Here is a 23979-nt window from a genome sequence, read left to right as displayed (position 1 = left end):
ATCTAGTGTTTTTAAGCGTGATGTTCGCGCGAACATGTGAAAAAAACACTAAAGGGGATGTATCTATCCCGGTGTAGTATAAAATATCCCGCAAACTACATATGTTATGCTGACGTCTCAACACGATTGTCAGAAAATTGAACTTTATTTTCTAAAATCACAATTTTAAATTCAGTCAAGTTTTGGCAGTCAATTATGAGTAGAATATATTATATATATCTTAATAGATTCATTGAGACCATATTTAAAAAGTAAAATCTATTTGACTACTATCCTCCTAAGTCCTAACTTGCAAAATTCTCAATATATCGTGACAATCAAAGTTGACTCAATAATGTCAAAAGCTCGACGTCCAAAACCCCAAAAAAAAATGGTGTTCTATCTTATTTTGGTTTTTGTGAGCGACTAATTATTAAAAAGATAACAAATCATTTATATAAATACCGACTAAATAAAAGTAAAATCGAAAAGTGTTTGTATAATTTATATTTTCAATGAATTTATCGATTTATGTGAGAAATTAAAAATAAATTTGTATTATTAAAACGAAGGTAATATTATATTTGGATATTGATAGTGTAAATTGACTAAAATGTAAATTTTTTTCTTTTACATCATGCATACATCATTCACTATAGTTCTAAAGAATAGATCTCATTTGAGATATTCTCATGGATCTATATTTCTAAGACATTTAACCCGATTCATACCTATGGTAACACATAATAATTTGACATAAAAAATAATATTTATTTTATAAATGTAGATAGGTAGAAGACCGTCTTATAAGAGTTTTGTAAACTCTAAATAGATGAAATGGTTGGCAACACATAATATTTAACTATATGGATGTACAAAATCGTCTATATACAGATGAAATGGGAAAAAAATCATTTCAAATAATCATTATTCCATTACAAAGGATACGCCTTAATTTTCATGTTAGAAGCTTTAAATCGAGTTATTCGAGTAATATGCGTATCTGAATTAGGGATGACAATGAGGCGGGTCCGCATCAAACCCGCCCCGACTGGGCGGGTCTAGACCCGCCAAAGCGGGTCCACAAGCGGGTCCGGGGCGAGTCCCGGGTTTAGCCAAACCCGCCCCGTTGTCATCCCTAATCTGAATCAATCGTGACGAATATCTAATTTATTGATTATCATAATCTCTAATTGATATATAACACGAATAACTAGGGGTGATCAAATTTTTTCAAAAACCGTTCGAACCGACCGTTCCGCACCGCCGTATCTCATTTTTTAAAATAACCGCGTTTTTAAAAAAAATGGAAACCGCCCCGCCCCCACGGTTCGGTTATTTTTTTTGGCCCAAACCGCCCCGCACCGTACCGTCGTGTATAATTGTATTTAGCTATAATTATATTTTATAGCACATTGTATATACATTATATGCAATAGATTCTTATGCCGCCTCCATTCTATTCTATCCGAACTCTTATTCAAAATTTGTTTCCCTCTTTCTCTCTTGTTAATATATTTACTACTTCTCTATGCAAATATTAATCTTCTACCTTGTCTAAATATATTATAGTTGATTAATTTTATTTTGTCGCTTGATTGTTATTTTATTTAGTTTTATTTTGTTTATTATATTTTTCAATCATTGTTCTAATAATTTGAATAGTTCTATTTTTTCCATTTTACTTATCATTAAAAAAACCGCGAACCGATCGCGACCACTTAAAACCGCCAAAAACCGCAAAAATGATTTTACATATAAAATCGCAAATAAAAAAATAAAATATAACCAAACCGCAATCGACAATTCGGTTTGAATTTCTTACGAAAAACCGTCAAACCGCACCGTGATTAACCCTATAAATAACCACTCGACAAATTGAATATTAGCGTCAAACTATGCGGATCTAAATTTTTGGATCAGTACACAACTACATACACCGGCTACGTTTGTAACATATGCATTTGTAAAAATTTGATACAAAACAGCAAGAAATTCACTTATATTTAGACTTGGGGAGAAAAAAAATTTTATTTAATAAATGATTGGAATAAAATTTTAGCAGCCCTTTATTAATAATAATAATCATGGTCATAATAATAATAATAATAATAATAATATTAGTTATTGGAGTCTTAGATAATACGAGTCAAAGTTGGGGGGGGCACGCAGCCAAAGAAAAAGGGACGGTGGATATTTCACTACAAAGTCATCCAAATGCGGTGTGGGCTCGGGGGCCCACTCAAATGGCCGGCCCATACTCACCCCGCGTATGTCACGTCATTAATCTATTAAAAATAAAAAATAAAAAAACTCGTGATAATTGATCCGGAGTGGGCAGAAACGTCATTTCACTCACTTGAAGATGCACCGAATTTTCTCGGGCACTTACGAGAAATATGAACATTTCTAGATAAACCAGCCCGCGAAATTTTATCTTCCTCCACCCTCTCTCTTCTTGAGATGGAGAATCAAGCATCAGGTATGTGTGGCGGAATCGAGCTCTTGTATCGGATGTATTTGGATGTTATTCGATTGTGGATTTCTTGTTTTTCGTCGTTTGATTAGGGTTTTCTTGCGTTTGTTGATTTGGGAAGTATGTCGTGGATCGTTGATTGTTTTGTTGATCCTGCTACGTGTTTTGTTTTTCGTTTGAATCTGAATTATTGGTCGAAATTCGTTTGGTGTTTCGATGTTTCCAACACGGGATTTGTGAAACCGTGATGCTGTGTGTTTCCAAGATTTGGAATTCGTATTTGTTTCGTTATTTAAACCTATTTCGCAAATAGTTTCGCTTAGTCGAGCATTTACCAATTATAATTGTCTCTTTTTTTTTTTTTATCTATGTAGTTCTTCTCTTTAAAATATTGATAAGGATATTTTGATTTAATTAAAACATTGAATTACAGTGCGACTTTTTTAGTCTCATATGAATTAACTCCAATTAATGCTAGAATTGGGGGAGAGAGATGTAGTTTCATTTATAGGATAACATTCGGATACCACGGAGGAGTTACGATAGACATAGAGTAGGAGTTAGCAGACACTTCCTGCATTTAATTCTGTTTCAGCTTGTATATCATGGTTTTCATTGTCTTGCTTTCATCAGTATTACCTCAGTTGACTCCATTTGTATCCATGTTGACGACTTCCTCTTCAGGGAATGGCTCTCCCGCAAAACCATGGGAAAGAGTTGGCTCTGCTTCTGGGCCCACGCCTTTTAAACCAGCATCCGGTGGTAGCACGAGTGACATTGTAGAGGCCACTGGAATTGCACAACCTGGTGAAGTTGTTTCGACAGCTGATCGGAATGCAGGTGTTAACAACACTCTTGGCAGGCCTGTACCTACCAGGCCTTGGGAACAACAGACATATGGCAACACCTATGGAGGTAATGTTAGTTATTTTCGGGTTTTTAGTTCATTTTTTGATTTGGCAATTCACCTTTAATTCGATACTGATTTATGCATTGTTAACTTCGTTCCTCTTTGTCCATATATTTGTTCGGGATAATAGCCAAAATAGTCAGATAAGTTTGCTTGTTTTGTGATTTGGTCCTGTAATTATTCAATGTTGTGTTTTGGTCATGTAAGTTTAGTTATATTTTGGTTTTTAGTATTTTTTTCATTTAAACAATGTTTTATAACTGGACCGGTTATCAAACCGATCTAACTTAAAAAAATGGTCAAACTGGTTGGTCTGTTTTAACTGGACGATCGGATCGGAAAATCGTTTATATAATATAATATAATTAATAATATATATTTTTTAAATTATAAAAACCTAAAAACATTATATAAATAGAAAAATATATATATTTATCGTAGTTTGAAAACTAAATAACTATATAAAAATATTCAAAAAAATTAACTCTAATATTAATAAATAATATTTTTAATGAAGAAAAAAACTTCAAATAATCATGTATATATAATTATATATAATAAATATTAAATTAAGGTTTTCAAAAAAAAAAAACCGAAAAACCAATTTATCGGTTCTAAACCAGTTCTGCCGGTTCAACCTTTAAAACGGTTTTTGAGAGTGTTTCAGATCAAATCAGTAACCGACCGGTCGGTACAGTCCGGTTTTGAAAACATGGCATTTAATTGTTGATGCCACAACAGACACATCATCATTTCTCAATGCCACTTAAGCATTTTTAGCTGCCACGTCAGCATTTTCTGATACCACCACGTCAACATTCTATGAAAAAAAGACTAAAAACCAATTATAACTTTACTTGTAAGACCAAATCTCAAAATTAAATACTTACAGGACCAAAACGCAAAATATGCAAACTTACAGAACCATTTTGACTATATTTCCGTTTTTTTTTAAGGGTAAAAGAAAATATAAGTATTTATAGGTATTTGGAATTGTACTATGCAGAATATGGCAACTTGAAGGATTCTATTACTGAGAATTATGCAGTGACAGCTTTGTGATATTTATAGAGAGTAACAATTCTAAGTTATTTTCCTGTCATCATGTTTCTTTCATACAGGATTTGATATATTTTATGTGGTATCTTGAAATCAAATAATCTTTCGCCATAACTATTAATGCTTGCTGAAAATGCAAATGTCCTGGTCTTAGAGTTTGTCAATTAAAACATAGTGTTGCTTTTGAGTTTTATCAAAGTATGCATGCATCTCTATTTATTTGTTCCCAAAACCCTTTCAGTCTCTGATATGAATTTATCCCTTCTCTTGTTCAGGAGGTTACGGTTCAGGTATAAATTATAATTCTGGTTATGGTTCTGGAATGTATGGTGGTTCGTATGGGGGACTTGGGGGGTCATATGGCGGTGGATTATATGGAAACAATATGTATAGAGGAGGTTATGGTGGACTTTATGGTGGGGGTGGTGTTGGTGGTGGTGGTATGTATGGTGGGGGTGGTATGTATAATAGTGGTTTCGGAGGTCCGATGGGAGGTTATGGAATGGGCAATGTTGGCCCTTATGGTGACCAGGATCCTAACAATCCGTTTGGGCCTCCCACTTCTCCGCCAAGTTTCTGGGTTTCCTTGATGCACGTGGTAAGATAGAACTTGTTTCTCAATATTTATTCGTCCTAGTGTTCTTTGTATGATTTGCTGTCTATATCATAAAGAATATTGACCTGGTTGATGTCTGGCTTGCAATAGTGTTTCATTCCCTACGTTGTTTTTGTTGTTATTTTAGTTTGTGCCGCCCTCTTTTTGCTGCTACCAAGTTTTATTAACCTGACTGTGACAATTGCAGATGCAAGGTGTGGTAGGTTTCTTTGGTCGGATCGCAATCTTGATTGACCAAAATACCCAGGCATTTCATATGTTCATGACGGCCCTTCTTCAGGTATCAGTTCTTACAGATGTTAAGGTTGTGTAAATCTCTTTTTCCTTGTATTCACCCTTCTACTTTTTGTGTTTTTTTTTTCTCCGTGCAGCTCTTTGACCGCTCCGGAATGTTATATGGAGAGCTTGCTAGATTTGTGCTAAGAATATTGGGAATTCGAACCAAACCAAAGAAAATAAACCCCCCTGGCCCCAATGGTCTTCCTGGACCACAAAATGACCAGGGAAGACTAAACAGAATCGAAGGACCCAAGGCTGCTCCAAGTGGTGCGTGGGATAGCGTTTGGGGCGACAACGCCAAATGATGTGATCATATGAGTTTTTCACCATATTCAAGAGTATCTGACGAGAACTTGTTCCGAGTCTACACTGCAAGACCGGAGTAGAAACGGAAGACAATAGATTCTGTCCGAGATAGGCCGATTACCAATAACCGATTTGTTGTGTAGCTTGTAATAAATGATTCCTTTTCACCACCCTATAGTATCCTTTCCAAAGAAATAGAAGATTGAGAAGTTATATTTCTCTGGAAATGCCAATAGTTGTACATTTTGCTTCGAACCTTGTAAACTTGGGGATGAACGCAAATGCTCGAGGATATTCGGTGCAATGGTTTCAATCTTTAGATTGAACATACCTATCATTCTTGTAGTATTTTGTGAACTTTTTGTATCCATACAAACAGTGGCGTGTTTAGTAATAGTGAAAGCATGCAAATTTGTTGATTGTAATTTTCTAGCGAGCCAAAATTTCACAGGGAAAAAAATGCAAATCATAATTCGTTTGGATAGGCAAGTAAAACCCTCCAAAAACATAATAAATCAATAGGCTAATAAATCAGAAATTTTGGTTCAAAATATAGGAATCTCAAGGGGTATTTTACGTCTTTTGTCTATTATTTTTCTGGAGCAGTTTTCTTGTCGATATCATATCATAAAATATTTTCTTAATTAGAAACTAAATTTTCCTAAATAAATTTTATAAAACAAATCTTAAATTAATTAAAGTGGTAGTTGTATCGATATATAATTTTGTAGTGAATAATGTAGCAAAGATAATTTGTCAGAGAGAGCATTTTTAAGCCCAACCTTCGAAATTAGGCCTAATAAAAGACATCGACGATAAAAGCCTCCGGATTACCTCCGGTGCAGCTCCATTTCCCACTTGCAATGGTAAAATTTCAGATTTTATACCATGTTACTGATAGTTTAACTGAGTAGATTTTGGAAAATCCAAAAAATTCAAACTCTCTTGTTCAGATTGTGTGTTTACAAATTACCCCAAATGGTGGAGCCGAGAATTGAAATCTATTCGGATTATAAATTTTTTTGAAAAAAATTCACCGAAGTATATCAAATACAATTTTTCACCCAAACTACATCAGTTTTGGTTTTTTTTTTTCAAACACCATACATCATAGATTTTTTGGGTTCCTATAATTAATCCATGAGTGAGTGTATTTGTGGCTAATATATTTTTTAATTGGGATATTTACATATTATAGTTTTGGACCACTCGGGCTAGCTAATCCCAAAGTTGTTTACACCTTTATCCAAGTGTTTCAGCATTTAAGGCTAGGAATGGATTCTGTTTGAATCAAAAGATTTCAAATTCATGAATTTCAAATATGTTCGGATATTTGTTTTTGTTTAAAGAAATAATAGTATAAATTTCAAATCCGCTCTTTTCATATTTATTATTTAATATTTTATGTTAATTAATATGGATTTCAAGTCCACCAAATAATTCTTTTTTATGAATTAAATCAGGTCAGAAATCTGTTTTACAAAAAGAGTTTTTGTAAATTATATTATGAGTAGTTAATACGATATCTACGTGTCGGTTAAAACGATCGTCTCATCGATCTAATCTATTATGCATACTAGTATATTAGGGTGGGATTATGTCCAATCATTTAAAACCTATAGTACTATAGTATATGTAGTACTTCAATCAAATAGTATATATATATAGCAGCAGTAGAACAATTAGTTTGGTATTAGTAGGGTCTCTAATTCAACATGCCATGTTTCTTTATCCGATCATCACCAAGCAAACATAGAAGCCTAGCACTATATTTTCCTACAAAAATTTACCTATATATATGCAACGTTTCTTTCTATATTTATTGCAAATATTGCTATAGTAAGTAGCTAGGTATAATTATTATTGTTGTTGTTATGTGGATGGGAACCATGAATAAATGATGAATTGAAAGGGCACATTAGAAAACAGGAAAAGTTTCAGTCATCCGCATTACATTTTCCTACTTTTTAGGGTTTTGTTAGGTTTCCAATTTGTCTTTTCCATCATAATCCCATCTGTATGTATGTGTCTACATGATAAATGATTAAATTTGGGATACACGGTAAATTACGAATTTATCTTTTTCAATAACATCTAAATATAAATATAAGAAAAAAATGATGGATAATATTATAAGTTGAAGTTTCAATAATTTGATTAATGTAAAATAAATATTTAATGATTTAACTGATGTGACATAAATAATCAATAAGTTATATAATAGTAACCAAACATTTGATGGGATACGATCTAGGTCTAAATATAGATTTAAACATAGAAGAGGTGAATGATAAATGTTGTTCAGAAAAATTCATTGACATTAAAATTTTATTAAATTAGATTAGTTGCTTCGCACAGGCACACAAATTTCAATCACGAGCCATGGATTTTATTTTTATTTTTTTTATTTCCGAAGTATTTTGGAAGTTTCGTATCTTTTGGACAATATTTTTTTTTTTGTGTTTGGACGAAAAGATTTTGAATTGTAAGAAAAATTCAAATGACTAGATTAGAGATTGGATTTGAAATAGGAACAAATTAAAAAATATATCCGGGCAACATAAGAAATTTCAAACGATTCATTATAATTTTAGGCTGAATGATTACAATGAATTTGATACGCGGGTTTGAAATTAAAAACACTCAAAATCTTTACCCGAAAAATTGACATCATTGGGGTACTCTGAAAAAGTATGGACCACACGTTAGAACAATTGTTCATCATTGGATGCATCATTTAAATAATAATAAATATAATTTTCCATTTTTTATAATATAATTTCAATTTATTGGACAGAGAGAAAAAAAAGGTTAGCAACATCTATCAACAAATATGTAATCGAATTTATTATTATTTTTTAAAAAAGAAATCATAAATTATAAATTACCATTACACTATAAAAAACGCATAATTATATTAATCATTTTCAAGAAAATAATAATAATACTAATAATTAGCAATAATGCATAAATCGCCAACTCCTATTATCCATACGTTGTACTGTACATACCAATTAGTTGCTTTATAACAATATCATGGGGTTTCGATTAATAATGCTTTAATTTATGTACATGTAAGTTCTTTTTTTTTTTAAAAAAAATTCTAAAAATATTTTCTAATTAATTTCGTCATGAAATCAAGTCATTTCTCCCCTCATAAAAAAGTGGGCATGCATTTATGTATTTATTTATTTTCACAAAGTGGGCATGCAATTTCCATCTTCTTTTGACCTTCTCCTTGTTTCAAAAAGAGAAATCAAGATTGTGAGCTCTTTATTAATTAAATATTCTCAAAAACTAAAGAGGCATACAAGTATATATATAAATGAAAATTTTAAGAAGATTACATGCAAAGATTATAAATTTCTAGAATTTATAATATATATATATCACATATTATGGAGGCGAAGAAATCGACGATGGAGGCAAGAGTACCACTCGGGATGCTAGCGGTACAAGTGATCGCGGCGGGGCTCCAGCTTCTCTGCAGAGTGATACTCCGAGAGGGTACCTTTGTTTTTGCTCTAATGGCTTATCGACATGTTCTGGCTTCCTTGTGTGTTTTGCCTTTTGCTCTACGTTGGGAAAGGTTTTATTTGTATGATTGATTAATAATATATATCGTTTTAAAATTATATAAATATGATTGAATATTAATTATATATATATTGTGATGTTGCAGAGGAGTGTTAAATAAACTAAATTATTCAGCTTTCTTTTGGATTTTCACGGTGGCATTGACTGGGTAAGGATCATGGCTAGCTAGTTTTGCAATGTGGTAACACGAAGTTAATTAATGAGATGTTAGCTTTAAGATATTTTCATCTAAGGTTGCATGTAACGATATTTCTTCATTTTCATATGTGAGAGAGTTCATAGTTCATACAAGAAATTATATAATTGATTTTTTTTTTAAATATGGATCGTTTACAAAATTTAAGCCTTAGTTGAAGTATATAAATTAAACACAGCTGAGATTAAGAAAATCATTGAAAAATCAAATTTACATACAAATTTTCTTTTTTTTTATTATAGTTTAATTCATGCAAAAAATAGTTACACATTTTGCAAGATTTAGTTAATATGAGTATACTAAAAAAACTAAAAGAAAATACAACTAAATATAGAAACTTAACTATATATTTGAGAACAACCGAAAAAAAAAGAACTTATATAATTAGGCCGAAGATAGTATATAGTTTATATAACACCAATAATTTGTTGTGTATAAATTATGCATGCAGGATCACCTTGGCAATGGGACTTTTCTACTACGGTATGAGAGACACCACAGCTACATATGCTACCAACTTCCTTAACCTTGTTCCCATTGTTACTTTTATTTTATCCACCATACTAAGGTATACATTATTTATTTATCCTTTTGTATTCTTATTATTTTTTTAATCACTAGATATCGAGATCCAATTACAAACATCGACATATATGTATATGATTTCGATGGAACATTTGACTTTAGAAAATTTCAATGCCAATCACTAACTGGATTATTTATTTCAGGTCACATTGGCCTTGAGTGTTTGAAATTCACCCAAGCAGCTATTAAAATTGTGTAACTTGATATGGAGTGAACCTGCAGATATTCATTTGAATTTCGTCAATCCAAGCAAATCATATAATTTGAATCAATGGATTTAAAATACATCATCTCAAATCCATCGATCCATTTACTAAGGGTACGATTGGTTTGATCGTTAATTTTCAATTCATGATTCAAAATTTGTTGATTGTTTGGATGTGCGCAAATTAAAATGAATTCGAAATTAACTCTATACCAAATCAAGCAATTTCAATAGCATTTGTGGTGGGCTTTTATGTTTTAATACACTCTATAGCTGTCATTTGAAATAAATTACTCAACTCAAATCTTTTCATCCAAACAGAATCCTTTGGATGAGTTTTAAATAATTGTCGAAACTCGGGGACATTTTAGGTCCGGTAACTTACTAATTTTTTCCATTTCCTTGGAGATATTGATGCAATTTTTTTGGTTAAATCTTAACTACTAATTAATTCTATAATATTTAATTTCTCATTATATTGATGAAGAGTGGAAAAACTGAGAATGCAAACAATGTCTGGTAAGTTAAAAATATTTGGAGCCATGCTATGCCTCGGAGGAGCATTCACAATTGCTCTTTACAGAGGGAAGACATTTCATCTAAGTGGCTTTCATCATCAAAATTCATCAATTATTGATAAATCCAATCAAAATTGGAGTAGGGGGACAATGTTTCTTGTAGCAAGTTCCTTCAGTGCTGGGATTTGGTATATCCTACAGGTATGTATCATTAAAAATTAAGAATATGTCTCACGCGACATAGTCTCACAGATCTATACATGAGATGGGTCGACCAGGTCCATATCTGAACTGAAAAGTAGTACTACTTTTGACATAAAAGATAGGTGGATCCATCTGATCATAAGAATTTTTGTTAAAAATTAATCGGTTGAATATTTTTTTTAATATAGAAAATCATATATAATACAAATTAAACTTCACATATAAATCTGGTGAGCTGATGATATTATTGTAATATTTTTCAAGTATTGTCTATTTGATAAAAGTGTTATTTTTGAATTACAGGTGAGATTATTCAGAGTGTTTCCATACAAGTATTGGGCGACATTTTTGGTGTGCGTAATCGCATCGCTCCAAACAATGCTCATAGGTTTATGCATAGATAGAGAACTCAATGCCTGGAAACTGGGGTGGAATCTGGAGCTAGTTACTATATGTTACTCGGTCAGCTCGCACGTTACGCGTGTATATATGTTAAAATATATTTTCGTGATATTTTTTTTTATCAAACAAGAAGATAATATTATTTTCAGGGAGCATTGGCCACGGGTGTAACATTTTGTTTAGTATCATGGGCAATTAGCCGAAGAGGCCCCACTTATCCCTCCATTTTCAATCCAATTTCTCTAATTTTAGTAGCCATCATTGAAGCTCTATGTCTAGGTGAAGAAATCTCCCTCGGAAGGTAAATTAATTTTCTCACATTATTTTAACATTTTTCTTATGGATAGAAATGAAGCAAAAGAACGATATTGGAACTGCAGATTGATAGGCATGGTTGCGATAATTGTGGGGTTGTATATTTTCATATGGGGAAAGAATCTCGACATCAAGTTAGAGTCTTTGGAATTGCACCAATCTTCCACTGCGATCGTGCCTAGCGTCTCTCCCAATAACTGCGCGGAAAGAGTTTCAAAAATTTAGCCTGTGTTTGCAACCTTTAAAAATAAATAATCACTTATTTTTAAAAGTTGCAATGCAAACACTGCCTTAATAACATTGCGATTCAAAATCTGTAATAATTTTTTTTGCCAATTGTTTCGCAATATTAGTCTCTCATTGATGTGGCCATCATTTGTCTCATTCATGTAATATGTAGCCTTCACAAATCAATATTTGTAAACCGCTTAGTCTTATGATAACCCTTGACTCAAGCAAACTTCAACATCAAGAAATTATCAAGAACATAATGAAACGCTGATGAGTTTTTTGTGAACTCTGAAACGTATGCATTTTGAGAGCTATCCATTCTTTGCTCCACGAATGATTAAAAAATATTGAGTTTGCACTAAATTATAAAAGCAACCCTTTTAAACAAACTTAGATTAAAACTTGCCACTCTCGACTCAAAATTTTGGAAGCTAGCAAAACCCAGCAGGTTATTAGAACAAAATATTATAAATCTTGAACACCGAACAAGACAGTAAGAAAATGATAATGGTTCAAAATAATTATAAAAAAAAAACACGCAAAAATCATTATAAATGGAAAAGGGGGGGAAAAAGGCAAAGGGATAAACGAAAAAACCAAAACTAATTCAATATTAAATCAATCAGTTGGGAGACGAAAGAATTTACATTCAAAATGTCGGAAATTAAAACCTTTTTTTTTTTTTTAAGAAAAAGGTGAGATGTACAACTAGAATTGTGGTGGAACTAACAAAGGCACGACGACTGATGTTCACATTTAGCAGATGAATTATTATTGAAGCAAAAAAGGTGGGGAGAGGCGAGAGAAACAGACTTTAGTCCCATGCGCTAGTCACACTAGTACCATATCCTCCACCATGACCACCAGAGGTGCCGCTGCCATATCCACCATTAATTTGACTCCCACCATAGTACTCCATTCCGCCTCTACCAAACGAGCCATCTCTACGAAAGTCACGACCACCAAATCTTCCTCCTGAACCACCCCCTCCACGACGATTCTTTCCATATGAAGAAGACCTGGCTGCGAAACGGGAAAGCCAAGCCGGAACTTCTTGGTTGGCTTCTTGCATCAGATCAGCCAATGATTTGGCCAGTGAGGCATTGTTATCGTTAAAGAACGCGGTTGCCAACCCGGTTTTTCCAGCACGGCCAGTCCGTCCTATACGGTGGACATAGTCATCAATGTCGTTTGGAAGATCAAAGTTGACAACATGTGCAACATGGGGAATGTCCAGCCCTCGCGCTGCTACATCTGTTGCAACCAATATCGGTGTTTTACCGCTTTTGAAACATCTCAAAGCATATTCTCGCTCCTGTTAGCATACAAAAATAAATAAATAAATAAAAACTACAAATGAATACGTAGTATAGAATGCTACATATACACCCCCACTTTAAGCAAATAAACTTTCTTTGACAGATCATTTGGCAGTACACATTCTGCATTGATATGTATGTTATCATATCAAATAAGACCGGTTTTAGGTGTTTGTATACTAATATCACATTTTAGGAAGTAGAAGCTCCGAAAGGAACCATACAAAAAACTTAAAAACTCCAGATCATTGTCCTCCATTTCAAGTTAAAAGTGGACATGTATTTACTATCATGCAAGCTCGGTGTTGTGAGGCATCCAATGAAATGCGATTAAGCAATTGTGATGTCATCCATGGCATAAACATCACGCCGTCGTCGGATTATCATGCTAGGGTCCTCATTGTGGTTTCTAACCTTAGGTGGCATAGCAATGCTTAAAGCATAAGAATTGAGCAGATTTAACCAATCTCTATGTGAGTATATAATGTTATTTGATCAGAAATACGACTTTCTTAACAAAATTCAACTTGGATGCTAACCTGGAACACTGAAGTTGAACAAGAACATTTTAGACCATTTCAATTCCTTTTTTAATCTTCATCAAAAATTAAATTAAACATTTCCTAGTTTAATCAATCTATACTTAAACACCCATAAATGGGTGAGAAACAACTTAAAATCATCTCATGTGACTCCCACATTGACCGTTACATGAAGGACGCCAACCAGATCTAAAATAAAGTGGAAAGGGAGAGGTGAGTGAAGTGACGTTAAAAGCAAAGAATGTAAAAACTCCAACGAGTTACAGAAAAAGCACAACTATGCTATCTTGAGAAGCTTACAGATTCAGAAGTATTTTTAGTGGCAGATGCGCAAATAGCACTACAAAATTAAAAATGCAAATGCATATTTATCCTCGGTATAATATAATGGGATGTCTAAAATGAATATCCCAAATTCAACATCCAGAAATTAATATAGGCCTAACCATGAGGCTCAAATGCCAACAACTCAAACACACCTGTTGAGTTCGATCACCGTGAATGGCAGTGGCAGGGAAGCCATTAATGCTAAGCCAATGTTCAAGTGCATCAGCTCCCTTTTTTGTTTCCACAAAAACCAGTGTAAGAGCTTGCTGTAATTCATATGCACAAAACCAAGCTGTTACACTAAATGGAGGATTCAAAGGAATAATAATTACTTTCAAGAGAAGATACACAGCGGAAAAGATACATGGTCAGAAAACTTGTGGGCATTTACTAAACATACAAATCAGGAAATTTTTATTTTTCTCACTATTTTCATAGCTCTTTTTTTGGATAGGAAACAAAATATTTTCATAGCTCTTACAATAGCAATGGTTAAAAATGTCATTTGGAATGACTGGATACAATTAATTGCAAAATCTTACCTTGCCATGAACACCATTTGCTAACTGTGCATGAAGGAGGTCCATCAAATGACTTCTTTTGTCTGTCTCAAGCACATATTCAACCCTTTGAACAATTAGATCAGTACTAGAACCAACTCTCCCAACTGCCAAAAACACGTAATTCGACAGAAAATCTGCTGCTAGCCTCTGTATGTCAATTAAAAGTTAGGAATATTTCACAAGACTAAACACATGTAGTGATGTAGATAGGTACAAAGCGATACTTGGCCACCTGTCATTGTAATAAAATTAACGAAAGAATATTTTGAAATCTTCAACTAATTACAAATCGATAAATTGGCAAGGCGTTTGCAGGGAGCGAAACAAATTCACAAGTCATAACTACTATGACATGGGCGTCTCATGCAACGAGAGATCTATTTAAGCATTATGCGTCCCAAACATGAAATTTACACCAACATTGAAGAACAGAGACTGTTCAGACAGGACATATCATCTGGCGTAAGCACAGATAATGAAAATTTGTCATCAGTGAGGATCATAAATACGTAAAAATCAAGGAACAGCATAACCTGGCACCACATCATCTAAATGAAATTTGATGTTAATACATAACAAATTGTGAAAATTTAGTAACAGAATATTCTGGTAATGCTTCTCGGGTTTTATTTTATCAGCAGTCAACTAATAAGAATCAGTAAAGTCAGAATTTCCAAGGTACCAAACTCATTCTGCATACTAAGGTATTACAAATTTCATAAAAACATAAAGAGAGACAGTTATTTTACTAAGAAACGAAATGTGCATACAGATAGAAGATTTCTTATAATTTTTAGTCGCATAACTGAAAAACGTTGATATCCACAATTTCTATTGTTTGTAATTGTCAAACTTAATAGCAAAACTAGACAAATAATAATATAGGAATACTCAGCTCTGCTCCTTTCCACCCTCAGTGGGGGCACACATTGAAATTCATAGAATAAGAAATTAAGAAGGTAACTTGTGAAGAAGTATTTAATATATTTAAATGCCATGCATACTTTAGGTTTTAACAGAGCAATTCGAACAGCCAACACAACCCATTTTTGAACTTGTTACTAGTATAATGATGATATTATCAAAATGTATCCTAATTTAGGTGCACACGATTTGTGTGTGCGCGCACATTGTTGATAGAAAACTTTAACATTGGCCTTTTATCGACCGATCATTGGTGTGTGAAGCTATCTCAACATATGAAAAAAAATCAAAACATCTGACTCCAGTTTGCAAAAAAAATAAAATAAAATGACGATGATGATGATAATAACAATAACAATAATAATAATAATAATAATAATAATAATAATAATAATAATAATAATAATAATAATAATAATAATAATAATAATAATAATAATAAAATCATATAATCAGGAGGGAGAAACAAAAGGCAGATCATATATTTCATATGTATGATTTTCGACAAAAGTGCAAAACAAAATGCAAAAAAAAAAATACGCCTCATACATAAATAAGTTTGACATTCACACGTATAATCATAAAACAAATCGTAGACAGGATATTATTTCATATATAAATCAATTTTAGATTCAAACACACATTATATAAAATATCTGGTAGGGGAAAACAATGAGGAGATTGAAAGATGGAACTTGAAAGTGTTTCTTAGACCTCTCCTCTCTCTACCCACCATTTCGTCCTACACCACAACTTCATGAAAAGTGATGCCAATTATGATTAGGGCTACATGTTCATGTTCTAAACATAAACAGTTGAAGCTTTCAAGGCAAAAACAGTTTTATTTTTCAATTGATTATTGGTTATTATTACTAGTTAACAGCACGTAAATTAAAGTAATGCTTAAAAAACCACCTGGATTTCTTTTGGAAAAGTGGCACTAAACAGCAACGTTTGTCTAATACCAGGTGGTGGCATGTCCATTTGCTGCACTATTTTCCTTATTTGAGGTTCAAAACCCATGTCCAGCATTCTATCTGCCTCATCCAAGGCTAAATACCTAATCATTTGCAACGAGACTCTTGCCCTTTCCAATAAATCGACCAAGCGTCCAGGAGTAGCGACAAGTATGTCCACACCTCTTTCAAGTTCTCGAAGCTGTCCATATGTCACTCACAATATTAGAATTAGGAGATCCAAACGGGTAATGAAAAATAACATGTACATCTGTGAACAGAGCATAAGGAAAAAAAACCAGACAAATTTTTAGAGTCGTGTAGTGTTCAAATATAAATAACAATAGAACAAGGATAAAACAAAACCTGTAGATTTATGGGTGCACCACCATAAGCAACAACCACCCTCACCCCAGTTTGATATGAAAATTTTTTAGCTTCTTCATGAATCTGTACAGAGATAAACAGCAGAGTTGGATTGTCACTACAGCATCTTTACAAGTAAACGTAAAATGAATAACATCAGGCAAGGTAATACAAGCTCACTTGGATTGACAGCTCCCTGGTAGGAGCCAGAATGAGAGCAAGTGGAAATGACATGCGTGGCATGTGAGGTGGTCGTGGAGCAGATTGGCTGCTTTTCATGACTCCACTTATGATTGGGAAGCAAAAAGCAGCTGTCTTTCCAGATCCAGTCTGAGCACAAGCCATCAAATCCCGGCCAGCAATTGAAATTGGTATGGCATACCGCTGCACAGGAGTGGGCTTCACATATTTGCATCTCTTAATATTTAGATTTAATGCTTCACCTAAATCAATCTCAGCAAACGTATTCACAGGAGGAGGAACATTTCGCCCACTAGTCTCCACCGGAATATCCTCATAAGCATCAAAATTGATCCCGGTATTCTCCTGTGAGACAAAAGCATCTTCAGAATCAATGTCCTCCGGAAAAGGATTGACCTCTCTTTCCTTCCCTCGATCCCAACTACCACTTCTATTATTCCATCCGGCAGTGCGGGTGATTCCTGCGCTTCTATCATTCCTATAACCACCAGGATAAGTTGCACCTGGCTGGCCGGCATGTCCTTGTCGATCATTTCCAGAAGCAACACCAGCAGCGTAGGAAAATGGAGCTGCTGGAGGGTCTGATGAAGGAGCTCTGTTTCTAAGATGCGGCGGAACATAACTTGATTTGACACGGGAAACTGCCGCCATACCATCACCTGCCGGCACCTTGTCAACCGAATCAGCCCACGATGTTGGCATACTCAGAATATAGCAAAAAATCAACACTTTCTTCCACGGGGTCAATATTTCCTCAATTCCACTTGATGAAAACACCTCTTCAACAGTTAAACCCACGGTTTTCCTTCAAAATTAAAACTTTCCAGCACTGAAAATCCAACGAAACACCAAAATGCTCACCATTCCTTCAAAAGAGAATGCACCAATTATCCCGCTCAGCCAAATTGACTTAAGAGCCTCGACGAACACATCTGGAAAGCAAAAGTAAATAAATAAAAAATAAAAAATAAACCAAAAGGCAGACAGATTAGCATAAAATTCTTCTGATACCAAACCTTGTCCGTGCCCATTTATTGACCACGCATACAGAGGGGCAAAAAAACAAGCAAACAAAGCAACATAAAAATCTTAATCGTCTCCTCCCTTAAAAATCAACCGAGGAAAAAAAAAACACCACCCAAGTAGGGATTGGAAGGAAAAAAAAAAAGAAAAAGAAATTAATAAAGTGGAAAACATACGAGTAAAAAAGCCAGTGAAAGAGATACGTACGATAGATTGGAAGGGAGAGAAAAGAGAAACCCTAATTTCGCGCGAAGGATGTGCGATCGAATGGAAATTAGAGGAATATCTTAGCGTTGATGTGTTTGATTCTTGATTCTGTTGCAAGTAAACGGATGGAGGAAGAAGAGTTAAGCATAGAATTGGGGATTCTATTTCTACCACCTGTGCTATTTCTCCATTGTAAGCACCACACGTCGGTGTGTACTTTACTGTACCCAACTTCCCCTTCTTTTCATGTTTTATTTCATTTAATTTACCAAATACCAATACCAATACCAATACCAATGCCAATACCAAGAGGATTATGGAAGATATTACTATCCCCAATCATAAATAATACTATCTTTTTTCATATATAAGATAAGAAAATTGAACGTTTTATCAATTATTAATTTTATTTTTTCATGGTGTTTAATGGATTTAATTTTTAATAATTTTTGTAAACTTGAGCAAAGTATAGAACGATTTGAAACACCAAATATAATAGAAGACTTTTCATCCACTATATATTTTTTTGTAAAAGTTAATGTGATAATGTCATTTGTTATTGACTATAACCATATTGAATGTTTATGTCCTTGGTGTTCGGTGATTGTATTGACGTCCATTTATCGATTTTGGCTAGATTGGTATTCAAACTTGGACAGATATCTTGATTTATCGATTTATTTATTTATATCAATCAAAACTTAGTTCTATCAGTTCCAATGATAATTACATTACGAATTGATTCGCAAATCATAATTATATAATTTATGTTAATCAGATTATGTGGCCTCACATAGATAGTACCATGTCAAAAAAAATTTAGCCACTTCTCCCACTCTACAATATTTAGGGGGAGAAAAAGGAAAAACTCGAGCCTATACAATAAAATATCCAAGCAACAATAGGATTTTTTTTATTTATGTTGAAAACTCATTTTAGTGCATAAAACCACATAATAATAATATAGAATACATGCACGATTATTATTTTCATAATATCTTATATCAATATAACTCATTTGAAATATTGAAAAAGCAAAAAAAAAAAAAAAAACCCAATATTTATAGGTATTTTCAAATCTTGTATTTTTTAAAATCACACAAAATTTCCCGTTCACAGGATGTTTTTATGACTGATTTTTAAAAACAAAATCTCAAAATAACCTTAATTTCACATGTTATGTGTTTTGTTTTGTTTTGTTTTTTTACTTTCTCAAGAGGCATAATGCAATTTTCCCATTTGACTTAAAATCAATAAAGTTTCAACATAAAATTTTTAAATAAAATTATATATTTTTAAATAAAAAATGATACATAATGATATATTTTAAGAATTATATGAACTAATTTAATCCGGTAATGCTAGACTAAAATAATTAAATTATAAAACTAAGATTTGAGATAAGTTTTCTTTTTTTTTAAAAACCCTCATGAAATTATTATATCTATATCTATATCTATATTTGTTTGCTATTTTTTTTGTAAGTTTTTGCCAAAATATAGTTACTAACAAGGAAAATAATATATTTATAAAAAAACAAGGAAAATAATATGATTAATGATATATCTAAATAATATTTCAATTTTAAGTTCAAAATTTGAAAATTGATCGGATGTTTCATTATTTTTAATTTCAATCATTTTTTTGTGTCGATATTATCACTATTTTAAATTTTAAATTAATTTTTGTGTGTAAATTTGTATAAATGTTATATATTATCAATATATCAATTTTCGGTTCAAAACTTGAAATTTGATCATGTGTTATCACTATTTTAATTTCACTTATTTTTTTATTTCCATATATATGTAAAATTTTCTATAAATGCTATGCATAATAACATACCAATTTTTGTTTCAAAATTTGAAATTTGATCAGACATTGTCATTACATTTTACTTTGAATTATTATTTTTTTCATATATTTTTCAAAATTTTTATAGATGTTATACATGATAATATATCAATTTTCGATTCAAAATTTGATATTGTGTTATCACTAATTTCAAATTTCAATTAATTTTGTGTGTTCATATACATATAAAAAAATTTCATAAATGTTGTACATGATAACATACTAGTTTTTGGTTCAACATTTAAAATTGATTTGGTGTTATCAATTCATTTTCATTTCAATTATTTTTGTGTTTATATATATATATATATATATATATGAATTTCAACAAATGATATATCTTTATTGTATTGTATTATAATACTTCTCAGCCTTTTAAAAACTGTTTTGGTATGCAAATGATGACACCATTCTAATATTACATTTATATCCTCAAAAATGCCTTTATCTTTTTATTGTTGTTGGGTAAAATGGACAAAAATGATTCAACCCCACTATCTTCATCTCCCACCATCTTCTCCCACTATCTTTTTTTTTTCAAATCAAATATTTAGAATAAAATAAATATATAAGATTTATATATTATATCACACACGCAAATTAAAGCGTGTGCTTGGATGCTAGTATATGATAATATACTTTATACTTGTGGCAATGCAAATTGGTCTGGTTGTTAAGCTCGTGAGTCCAGGTAGGAGCGCGCCTCCCTTTGAGATTAGTCTTATCATTTCTCTACTGTCGACACTATCCCCAACAGAGACAGTATTATCTGTTAAGATCCGATGTCCCTATATTACGGCCCACCTAGCCAACCAGGTCAAGAAACACAACGTCAGCAGTTTGACGCACTAGAAATTTCCAAGAGATTACCCATTCTAGTACTACTCTCACTCATGCACGTTTAATCCAACATCCCCCAAAAGTATAGAAATATGTTTGTTGGGAGACTTGAACTCATGCCATTGGCTCTGATATCGGTTGTTAGGATCGAAAATATGTGTGGAGAGGGGTGAATATACATTTAAAAATATTTTAATAAACTTGATTTACAATTGAGCTGAGTTACCAGCTCGATTACCAAAATTCGCTCAACAGAAAATTAGATGTAAGAAGTGAACTGGTCAGTGCGGAAGTTTCTCGCACTCTAAGTTTGAACTAGTAGCTAAGGCAATAAGCATAAGCAGTAAAGTAAACTACACATTAATGGATTTAAAAAATAAAATCATCCAAGTGAATATGTTGTTAGGATCAAGCGTTTACCATTAGGTCAAAAGTTATAGCTGTTAGCCAAGGTGCAACTTATTTCTTTATACTTGTGGCAGCACATACGAGCTAGACGAGTTGTTCCGTGAGTTCAGGGAGAGGCCTGTCTTACTGCTGGTGATGTCTCATATCTATTCGAGATCAGTCTTATCATTTCTCTATCACCGACCATGTCCCTAACAGAGACTATATTACCCGTTAAGATTTGGTGTCCCAATGTTACTGTCCACCTAGCCAACCAGATCAAGCAGTGTAACGTCATCAGCTTGATATACTAGAGCTTTCCGATAAGTCAGCCATCTTAGTACTATTCTCACACATACACGCTTAACCCAATATATAGTTTTAGTTAATTATTGGGTGTCTATATATATGTTAAAATGTCAATAAATGCTACATACGATAATGTACCGATTTTCGATTCAAAATTTGATCGGATTGTTATCGTTATTTTTAAATTTCACCAAGTTTTTTTGTTTGCATACATGTGTGAACATTTCCATAAAATCTATATCTAGATCATGTTCTAATTTTTGGTTCAAAAATTGAAATTTGATTGAATATTATTGCTATTTTTCAGTTTCAGTTATTTTTTTTGGTCAGCATATATGTGAAATTTCCATATTGTTATATCATTTCATTTAATTCTGGTTATGATTTTTTTAAATATTTTTAGTTCTCACTATTTTATGAAATAAACATTATTTTTTTATATAATATTATATTTTCTAACTTTTTGGTGAAGGGTGTCGTCATGAATTTTAGTATATTGATTTTTGGTGAATTTTTACTATTATTATGTATCTTGATCGAAAGTTTAGTATATGTATTTTTTAACATGTTCTCAAAAATTTTTAATCAAAATTTATTCATCTATAAAATTTTTAATCAAAATGTATCCATCTAATTAAAGAAAACAAATTTTGACTTTTTGAAAAATACTCTTTAAAGTTTTGATATATAAAATATTATATGTTTAAATATGTTTTATTCCTTTTATTATTCCAAAAAATTGAATACAATAGTAAAAAAGTCAATTTGACCATAAAATATTGTTATAATTATTTGAGCATTATCAAATGATATAAATATTGTTTACATAATAAATTTTCTTATAATAATGTTGAAAATTTAAATATATTTATTACACGAGTCTATATCTTATGAGACGATACCACATATCCATAACAATGAGATGTATAATTAACCATATCGTAATCACTAACTAATCAATGCTTAGGCATGCAAATAACTTAAAACACAAAAATCAATTAAACCAGTGAAAACTTAATTAATTCAACTAAAACTACCGGCAAAAAAGAGAACCGACCCAAAAAAAATTGATAAATGTTATACAATCTCATCGAAAGTAATATTAAATTCCTTAAATGAAAACCTGGTACAATACAATCCATCCTGGTGCAGCTCAGTGATCGCTACCTCCTGGTCCGTCACCTGTCCCGTAGAATGGGGTGTCCAGAACCAAAACCGAGGACGTGAGCTAACAATGCTCAGTACGAAAGTATGAGTATACACATGCTATGAATGCTAAATGTAAATGAACGGATACCAGAAATCTATCACGGTACAAACTCTTTCTCAACAAATGGCATCATGGTATGTAGCACACTGGACCATCGCATCAGGAGGTACTCTCATAATATAAGAAATAAGTGAAATATTTGGACCCAAATCCATGGAATCTATCCACAAAACCTCGAGGCTGAGCAACCCCTTTATTGGTAATATCAAGGTATATGCTCAACGTGATAATGCATGCAGCATAATAATCGTGACATAATAAATGCACATAAGTCAAGCCTTATAAACCATGCAAACGTAAAACATGCATACTCAACTAAAGTATCTCATATAGTACATATGTACCTCAGAATAAGTAACCTAGCGATACTGACTCTCTAGTCCAATCCTATAAGCAGACAATCTTGTATCACTAAACTTTTACTAAAAGCCTTAACTAGACTAGTAGCTACTCACTGAAGCTAATCAGAGTCTAGCGATATACATGCGTCCGTAGTCAGCCATTTGAAGACGATTGTCCTAAAATCAGGCACAACACTGCTACAATCCTGGTAGCACTTCGTCATCGTCTAGCCCTCGAATACGACACCCAAAAATCCTTGAGACTAGCTAAGAGCGAGAGAGAATTCCGAGAAATGTGTGAAGAAAGTGAGTTTCTCGACCCATATTTATAAACCTCGATCCGAACGTCCGATCCCTAGTTCGGAGCTTCCAAACGCACTTCAAAACTTTCGATCTTCCTTCCGAACTCCTTCTACCAAACGCATGTCTCTGATTGGACAACACACTGCTGCCAATATAGTTCGGACCTTTCGAACTCTGTCAAATCCAATCACCAATCAAAAGATTCAAAACCCATATCCTGTCTGACCGACACAAGATCGGAGCTTCCGATCTTCAGTTCGGTACTTCCGAACTGCTCTGTACTTCCGATTAATAACATTGGCTTACGAACTAGTCGGTGCTTCCAAACTACTCTTCAAAGATTCCGAACTGTCCCAACACTTGAAACCT

At 32.8% G+C, this 23979-nt stretch overlaps 3 protein-coding genes across 5 annotated transcripts; 2 read left to right on the top strand and 1 right to left on the bottom strand.

The window, feature by feature from the left end:
* Nucleotides 1-2324: 2324 nt before the first annotated feature.
* LOC140880700 (peroxisomal membrane protein 13) lies at nt 2325-5983 on the top strand. Of its 2 annotated transcripts, XM_073285371.1 has the most exons (5): nt 2325-2461; nt 3140-3370; nt 4700-5022; nt 5228-5320; nt 5412-5983. In XM_073285371.1, the coding sequence occupies exons 1-5, from the start codon at nt 2443-2445 to the stop codon at nt 5622-5624; spliced, it is 879 nt and encodes a 292-aa protein (XP_073141472.1). In that variant the 5' UTR covers nt 2325-2442; the 3' UTR covers nt 5625-5983. The 2 variants fall into 2 exon arrangements, with proteins under 2 accessions (XP_073141472.1, XP_073141471.1); XM_073285370.1 differs by lacking the exon at nt 2325-2461 and having other exon boundaries at nt 2505-3370.
* A 2836-nt stretch (nt 5984-8819) lies between these two features.
* Nucleotides 8820-12040, top strand: LOC140883374 (WAT1-related protein At5g64700-like). Of its 2 annotated transcripts, none has more exons than XM_073289813.1 (7): nt 8820-9214; nt 9308-9370; nt 9870-9986; nt 10792-10927; nt 11234-11392; nt 11482-11633; nt 11713-12040. In XM_073289813.1, the coding sequence occupies exons 1-7, from the start codon at nt 9024-9026 to the stop codon at nt 11870-11872; spliced, it is 978 nt and encodes a 325-aa protein (XP_073145914.1). In that variant the 5' UTR covers nt 8820-9023; the 3' UTR covers nt 11873-12040. The 2 variants fall into 2 exon arrangements, with proteins under 2 accessions (XP_073145914.1, XP_073145913.1); XM_073289812.1 differs by having other exon boundaries at nt 10696-10927.
* Nucleotides 12041-12462: 422 nt separating this feature from the next.
* Nucleotides 12463-18542, bottom strand: LOC140879687 (DEAD-box ATP-dependent RNA helicase 37-like). Its single transcript, XM_073283522.1, has 7 exons — nt 18307-18542; nt 17056-18008; nt 16876-16959; nt 16469-16711; nt 14609-14776; nt 14219-14332; nt 12463-13193 (listed from the first exon to the last, which is right to left on the bottom strand). The coding sequence occupies exons 2-7, from the start codon at nt 17776-17778 to the stop codon at nt 12693-12695; spliced, it is 1833 nt and encodes a 610-aa protein (XP_073139623.1). The 5' UTR covers nt 17779-18008; nt 18307-18542; the 3' UTR covers nt 12463-12692.
* Between the last annotated feature and the right edge of the window lie 5437 nt (nt 18543-23979).

The sequence above is a fragment of the Henckelia pumila genome, chromosome 2 (genome assembly GCF_033568475.1).
Source record: "Henckelia pumila isolate YLH828 chromosome 2, ASM3356847v2, whole genome shotgun sequence".
In the NCBI taxonomy this organism is placed as follows: domain Eukaryota; kingdom Viridiplantae; phylum Streptophyta; class Magnoliopsida; order Lamiales; family Gesneriaceae; genus Henckelia; species Henckelia pumila.
The sequence above is the reverse complement of the archived record's forward strand: the minus strand, read 5'-3'. Positions and strand labels throughout refer to the sequence as shown.

What these genes read in the sequence shown, in the direction of transcription:
- LOC140880700 (XM_073285370.1), top strand. Translation starts at nt 3,061, where the DNA reads ATGGTTTTCATTGTCTTGCTTTCATCAGTATTACCTCAGTTGACTCCA. An exon ending in GGGTTTCCTTGATGCACGTG is followed by an intron (nt 5,023 to 5,227) that starts GTAAGATAGAAC and finishes TGACAATTGCAG; the next exon opens with ATGCAAGGTGTGGTAGGTTT. An exon ending in TCATGACGGCCCTTCTTCAG is followed by an intron (nt 5,321 to 5,411) that starts GTATCAGTTCTT and finishes TTCTCCGTGCAG; the next exon opens with CTCTTTGACCGCTCCGGAAT.
- LOC140883374 (XM_073289812.1), top strand. Translation starts at nt 9,024, where the DNA reads ATGGAGGCGAAGAAATCGACGATGGAGGCAAGAGTACCACTCGGGATG. An exon ending in GGATTTGGTATATCCTACAG is followed by an intron (nt 10,928 to 11,233) that starts GTATGTATCATT and finishes TTTGAATTACAG; the next exon opens with GTGAGATTATTCAGAGTGTT. An exon ending in GAAGAAATCTCCCTCGGAAG is followed by an intron (nt 11,634 to 11,712) that starts GTAAATTAATTT and finishes TTGGAACTGCAG; the next exon opens with ATTGATAGGCATGGTTGCGA.
- LOC140879687 (XM_073283522.1), bottom strand. Translation starts at nt 17,778, where the DNA reads ATGCCAACATCGTGGGCTGATTCGGTTGACAAGGTGCCGGCAGGTGAT. An exon ending in CCAGGGAGCTGTCAATCCAA is followed by an intron (nt 16,960 to 17,055) that starts GTGAGCTTGTAT and finishes ATCTCTGTACAG; the next exon opens with ATTCATGAAGAAGCTAAAAA. An exon ending in CAAATGGTGTTCATGGCAAG is followed by an intron (nt 14,333 to 14,608) that starts GTAAGATTTTGC and finishes TATGAATTACAG; the next exon opens with CAAGCTCTTACACTGGTTTT.